This window comes from Cryptomeria japonica, chromosome 8 (genome assembly GCF_030272615.1).
Source record: "Cryptomeria japonica chromosome 8, Sugi_1.0, whole genome shotgun sequence".
Classification (NCBI taxonomy): domain Eukaryota; kingdom Viridiplantae; phylum Streptophyta; class Pinopsida; order Cupressales; family Cupressaceae; genus Cryptomeria; species Cryptomeria japonica.
In genome coordinates, this window is record NC_081412.1 from 590,560,869 (window position 1) to 590,567,111 (window position 6,243).

The 6,243-nt window shown below is 38.1% G+C and overlaps 1 protein-coding gene across 1 annotated transcript; it reads left to right on the forward strand.

Annotated features, from left to right (window-relative positions):
- Positions 1 to 1,055: 1,055 nt before the first annotated feature.
- LOC131029916 (oligopeptide transporter 4) lies at positions 1,056 to 5,522 on the forward strand. Its single transcript, XM_059209596.1, has 6 exons — positions 1,056 to 1,910; positions 1,988 to 2,085; positions 2,784 to 3,350; positions 3,455 to 3,707; positions 3,805 to 3,987; positions 4,641 to 5,522. The coding sequence occupies exons 1-6, from the start codon at positions 1,416 to 1,418 to the stop codon at positions 5,253 to 5,255; spliced, it is 2,211 nt and encodes a 736-aa protein (XP_059065579.1). The 5' UTR covers positions 1,056 to 1,415; the 3' UTR covers positions 5,256 to 5,522.
- The last annotated feature ends 721 nt before the right edge of the window (positions 5,523 to 6,243 follow it).

Below are 6,243 nucleotides of genomic sequence, written 5' to 3' on the forward strand. Positions count from 1 at the left end.
TTGCATGCTTTTTTAATGGCTGAAAAAAGGGCCCAATGTTTTGCACAACCCCATTTTCTTGCTTCATCTAGAAGCTACCTCTTGCGCTGTATTTCTCTCTATAAGGTAGCCTTGGAGAGTATTATATATGTTATGTTTGTAGGTGAAGTGTTATGTTGTTGAAATCAATTTAGAGTGTTTGTTGGATTGATTGTTGAAGGCTCTTATAGAAGGAACAATGTACTACTATTGTATTGTAACTATTGTTTCAATAATACAAACAATTGTGATTTTGGAGTGGGGGATTTTTTCTCTTGAAAGGGTTTTCGCTATGATATATTTTGTGTCGATTATTATATATCTTTATGCATGTTCATCATCTCCTTGTGAATGTATTTCTTATTCTAAGATAGTTAAAGATTGTAAAAAAAAAAACATTGCACTATCTCCCCCACTAGATTAGTGTTAAGAAGCATTTTCCGCACCTTAGCTTCCTTTCACATATCTCCTCTCATAAATCCATGTCAGAAGTGTATGTTGCACCTTTGCTTCCTTTCAATTGTTTTACCTGAGATCACTATCTCCCCCACTAGATTAGTGTTAAGAAGCATTTTCCGCACCTTAGCTTCCTTTCACATATCTCCTCTCATAAATCCATGTCAGAAGTGTATGTTGCACCTTTGCTTCCTTTCAATTGTTTTACCTAAGATCTCAATTTGAAAATCAGCCTTTTGATAAAAACCTCACATCCATGTGATAGTCTTGTGTTGTAAAATAAATGTGTAAATACAGTCATACAGCCATCGAATTTAAATCGCAAGACCTATAAACAGATGCCATAAAAAGGGCCATACGACCATAAAATTTAAACCTTAGGACTCATAAACAGGGCCATATGACCTTCAAATTTAAGCCCTAGGACTCATAAACAGGGCCATACGGCCATCAAATTTAAGACCCAGTGACTCCCGCTTACCGCAGAGTGAGGCCAGCTTGGAACCTGATAGCTCTTTGTTGGCGAAGCGAGTTAGGTTCGTAAATGCTTTCACATTAAGGAATTTGTAAACAATCATCTATCATTCATTCAGTAAAGGTGGGGGTAAAATCCCAAATATCTTGCCAACTATACTGAACCAAGTCTCCATTTCAATTCGTGTGGACATTGGGTACAAATTTCTATTTTCAGCAGATCTGAAACGGGTTATTAGAATTCGATTTGAGTTATTTGATTATTTTAATGTTTGTCCTTTGACCCTGAAATTATCTTTCCAACTATACCGAAACGAGTCTCCCAATTCAACTCGTGTGCAAATCATCCGTCGGACGTGATCTGTGCTCAAACTTTATTTATAGCTAGAGTGAGCCGATCACATTAATAAATGAGCGAGAATCAGTAAGCTTTCACATCTGCAGAGTGAAAGAACAGAAAAAGAAAGATGATGGAATTTGAAAGAAAAGGGGAGATGGAGAATGGCAAAAAAGAAGAGGAGGAGAATTCTCCAGTGGAACAAGTGGCCTCCACTGTGAGCACAGACGACGATCCTTCAATTCCAGTATGGACTTTTCGAATGTGGTTTTTGGGGCTGCTCTCCTGCATAACACTGTCCTTTCTGAATCAGTTCTTTGGGTACAGGACAGAGCCTCTGGTTATTACACAGATATCAGTGCAGGTAGCAGCTCTTCCCATTGGACGCTTCATGGCTTCGGTTCTGCCCACTACAAAATACAGAGTGCCTCTTTTGGGTCACTTCTCGTTGAATCCTGGCCCTTTCAATATGAAAGAGCATGTTCTCATTACAATCTTTGCAAACGCAGGCTATGCCTTTGGCAATGGATCTGCCTATGCTGTGGGCATTGTTAATATCATCAAGGCCTTTTACCACAGAGACATCTCGGTTGTGGCTAGTTGGCTCATCATCATCACTACCCAGGTAATTCTACTCTATATTTTTGAAAAATTTCATGTTTTTAACCATATGGTTTTTTGATGATCCTTGGTGTAGTGCAGGTTTTGGGATATGGATGGGCTGGGCTTCTGAGGAAGTATGTTGTAGAGCCTGCACATATGTGGTGGCCTTCCACCCTGGTCCAGGTCTCTCTCTTCAGGTATAACTCACCATCCTCTGTTTAGCTGCTTAGTTGATGATATTATTGATTATTATCAAATTGTGGGTGATTCCTATTAAGATCCAGATATTCTCATGATCTCATCAGATTCGATTATCAGTTACCGAATAGGTGGGTAGTCTAAATGAATTATTTGAAGATGCAGGCCTTCGCAAAATTACTGACCCACCTACATGAGCTATTTGAAGATACAAGCCTTTACAGAACTGCTTCTTGATTAAGATTCGTAATATAAAAGGGAGCATACAAATAGCATAAAATTATCAAAGATTAGTCAGATTGCCAGTCTCATAGATGTCATTAAAATTCATTACTTCCTTCATTTATTCATAAGCTCCTCCTCGGTTTTCTGTACTGTTTATTACTGGATCTTATTATATGAGGCTGTTCTGATAATAAGTTTCATTTTCTTTAAAAGATTCAGTCTTGGTGGACAATATTCGTAATGGTGGTGTGACTGCAGTTTCTCATAAAGCTAAATTACTTTAGCCTGTTCTGTAGTGGGCGAAGAACTTTTAATCTTTTTTCTTTCTTATGTTTTTGGAGATGTTCCTCTTGTCCATTCTCAGTGGGCTGTACTCTTACATTGCCTGAATCGATCTGTTAAGTCATTTATTGATATTAATTCTTTACTTGCTTTTCTTGCTGGATTACACCGCTTGAATTGGTGTTTTCAGGGCATTGCACGAGAAGCACGATGGGAAGGGCATGTCTCGTGGGAAATTCTTCTTTATTGCAATGACCTGCAGCTTTTGTTACTACGTATTTCCTGGGTATCTTTTTTCCACCCTGTCGAGCATATCATGGGTGTGTTGGATTTGGCCTCGTTCAGTGACAGCACAGCAGATTGGATCTGGAATGAGAGGGCTGGGATTTGGTGCTTTTGCTTTGGATTGGAGCGCAATAGCAGCATTTCTCTTCAGTCCTTTGGTTTCTCCATTCTTTGCTATTGTAAATGTATTTGTCGGCTATTTCCTGGTGGTATACTTTGCTATGCCTCTGGCTTATTGGGGGACTAATACATACAACGCCAAGAACTTTCCTATTTTTAGCTCACACTTATTTAATGCTAAAGGCCAGAACTACAATATTACAGCTATCGTGAACAACCGATTTCAGCTGGATCATGCAGCCTACGAGGAAAATGGTCAGATACATTTGAGCGTGTTTTTTGCTTTGAGCTATGGATTTGGTTTTGCAGCCATAGCTTCCACAATTACCCATGCTTCTCTTTTCTACGGAAGGTAGGTTTTTGGTAAGAAGGTTTTATGGTTGTCTTCAGGGTGCCCAATATTTTGCATTCTCTTTTTGACACAGAAATGTTTGTTTGTTGATGTTCTCTGCTCAGGGAAATATGGCAACGGGCCACAGCATCTAGAAGCAGTCCACCAGATATCCATACTAAATTGATGCGCAAGTATGAAGACATCCCACAATGGTGGTTTTATTCACTCTTGATTGCTACTTTGGCTGTTTCCTTTGCACTGTGCCAGTTTTACAAGGAACAGGTGCAGCTTCCATGGTGGGGTTTAATCTTGGCTTGCGCTTTAGCATCCCTTTTCACTTTACCCATCAGTGTTATAACGGCCACAACTAATCAGGTAAAACTGAAATATATTGACGAAAGATGGTTATGGTTGTTAATCTGTTGTATATTCTATCAATTCATGAAAGATCCTAATTCAAGTTGCTGTACAGACACCAGGGCTGAACATAATTACGGAATACATAATGGGATACATTCTTCCTGGAAAACCCATTGCCAACGTTTGCTTTAAGGTTTATGGGTACATGAGTATGAGTCAGGCGGTTTCATTCTTGTCGGACTTCAAGTTGGGGCATTATATGAAAATCCCACCTCGCTCCATGTTTCTTGTGCAGGTATTTTCTATAATACCCTCTCCTTTACAGCTTGGATTTTCATATTCATCAATGTTTAGAACAGGAACTGCATCACGTCCCCACACTTCTGCTAACTATATTTTAATATACAGAATAGCCATGCTCTTTGCCATTTAGTTTTTACTCATAACCTAATTTGACTGTCATCCTCAATGCCTTAGATTCCTCAGATAATGTAAGGAAAAACCCAAATAGTAGACCCAATGAATCTGGTCACTTAGCAAATTAACAAACCCACATCTTCTGTTTTTACTTTTTTAATAAGAGATTCCCCTTTTGGGTATCTCATCGTGATGGTCTGAAATGCTGATATTAAAAAACTTCACAATCTAATTCAGAACTCTGTGATAAATTGATATTATACTGTGGAAACATCATGCTTTTTAAAAGATAAGGCTTATGCTTGACCCTATCTATTATGAATGGAGTCAAAACTCATCAATCCGAATAATTACTGTCACCATCAAATAGAGTTCAAGTTCAAGTTCAAGTTCTTAAGGTCAACTGAAGTATTCACTATGACCATTAATACAGTCAAATATGCTAATCTCTGATAAGTAACAAACAAGTAGTTGCAGGGCATGGGTTTTAATAGTAATGGCATCCTAATAAGCTTGTCTGTTAAAATGCAGTTTATTGGCACAATAGTGGCTGGAACGGTGAACCTGGGAGTTGCATGGTGGTTGCTGGAGTCCATAGAGAACATATGCCAAGAGTCTCTTCTCCCTCCAGACAGCCCCTGGACATGCCCAGGTGACCGTGTATTTTTTGATGCTTCGGTCATATGGGGTCTAGTAGGTCCCAAAAGAATATTTGGCACACTTGGAGTTTATCCCCAACTGAACTGGTTCTTCTTAGGGGGATTACTTGCTCCCGTAATTGTTTGGGTGCTGCATAAAGCCTTCCCAACTGTGACATGGATTCCTCTCATCAATATGCCAGTGTTGTTGGGATCGACGGCTAATATGCCTCCAGCGACTAGTGTAAATTATGCATCATGGATCACCGTGGGAACCATCTTCAATTTCTTTGTCTTCCGCTACAGAAAGGCATGGTGGCAGCGCTACAACTATGTGCTGTCAGGGGCCCTGGATGCAGGGGTGGCATTCATGGCAGTATTGTTGTATTTTACAGTGGGACTTGAGAACAAAAGCGTCCTCTGGTGGGGCACCAATGGTGAGCACTGCCCTTTGGCCACCTGCCCTACAGCTAAGGGCATCACTGTTGATGGCTGCCCTGCATTCTGATTCCCAAGAATACATGTTCTTCGCTAATATAGTGAGCCCAATATTGGATTAAAAAAGAGGTCGAATTGCATTCATGCTGTATGACTGGCTTGACTAAAAAGATGCAAGCCTTGAAAATGGTTCGTTAAATCCTCTTTGTAATGGAATGGACACACTCGCCCAAAATAATTTCGGTGTAATAATGAAACTTGCAGACCCCAAGTCCATTTCTATTTAGCTTTGTATCTATACAATTAAATATAAATGAATGAAGGGATTTAGATTCAAGAGAGTTAGTTTTTTTATAGATTTCATTGAGAGTGTAAGACTGGTCTTCCATTTGTGAATTTGATTTTTAAAATTTTAAAATTAAAGTTAAATTTGATTGACTAATGTCTATTTCACTAGCTATTGTGAGTTAACTAAACATATGTTTGTGTGATTTCATTGTTCTATTATCTTATGTTATTCTTGCAAGTGTAGGATTGATCTTACATTTGTGGGTTTGACTCTTAAATTTTATTGACTACTATCCATTTCACTAGCTATTGTGAGATAATTAAACACATGTTTATGTGATTTATTGTTGTGTATCTATATTTAAAGAAATTCAATCGCAATTACATTTTGTCAACCTTTGATAAGCTCTCTCTCATCCTAGATCATTAGATTTTTAAGAGCAACCACTAGAAGAATAATGCAATACTAAAAGAATAGCATTATCTTTGATATTATGATATTTACATTATTGCTTGTTGGTTATCAATCATTAGCATGATTGTTAAAAAAGTCTATTTTAAAGATTGACTTGGAAGAACTTGTACATTTGCAATCTAACATCCTTCTAAATTCATTCATAAATACTACCAACCTTTTTAGAAAAGTAAATATCAAGAAATTTGACAAACAAAAGTGTACAAGTAGCAAGATCAAATTTGTGCAATAGAGAATGAATTTACAATCATAGAAGTCATCTATAAGCACATGCTCAAGCTAAACAAAAATCCAA

Bases quoted from the DNA above. Each gene is read 5' to 3' on its own strand.
- LOC131029916 (XM_059209596.1), top strand. From the start codon at position 1,416: ATGATGGAATTTGAAAGAAAAGGGGAGATGGAGAATGGCAAAAAAGAA. The intron at 2,086-2,783 runs GTATAACTCACC...TGGTGTTTTCAG, and splicing joins GTCCAGGTCTCTCTCTTCAG to GGCATTGCACGAGAAGCACG. The intron at 3,351-3,454 runs GTAGGTTTTTGG...TTCTCTGCTCAG, and splicing joins GCTTCTCTTTTCTACGGAAG to GGAAATATGGCAACGGGCCA.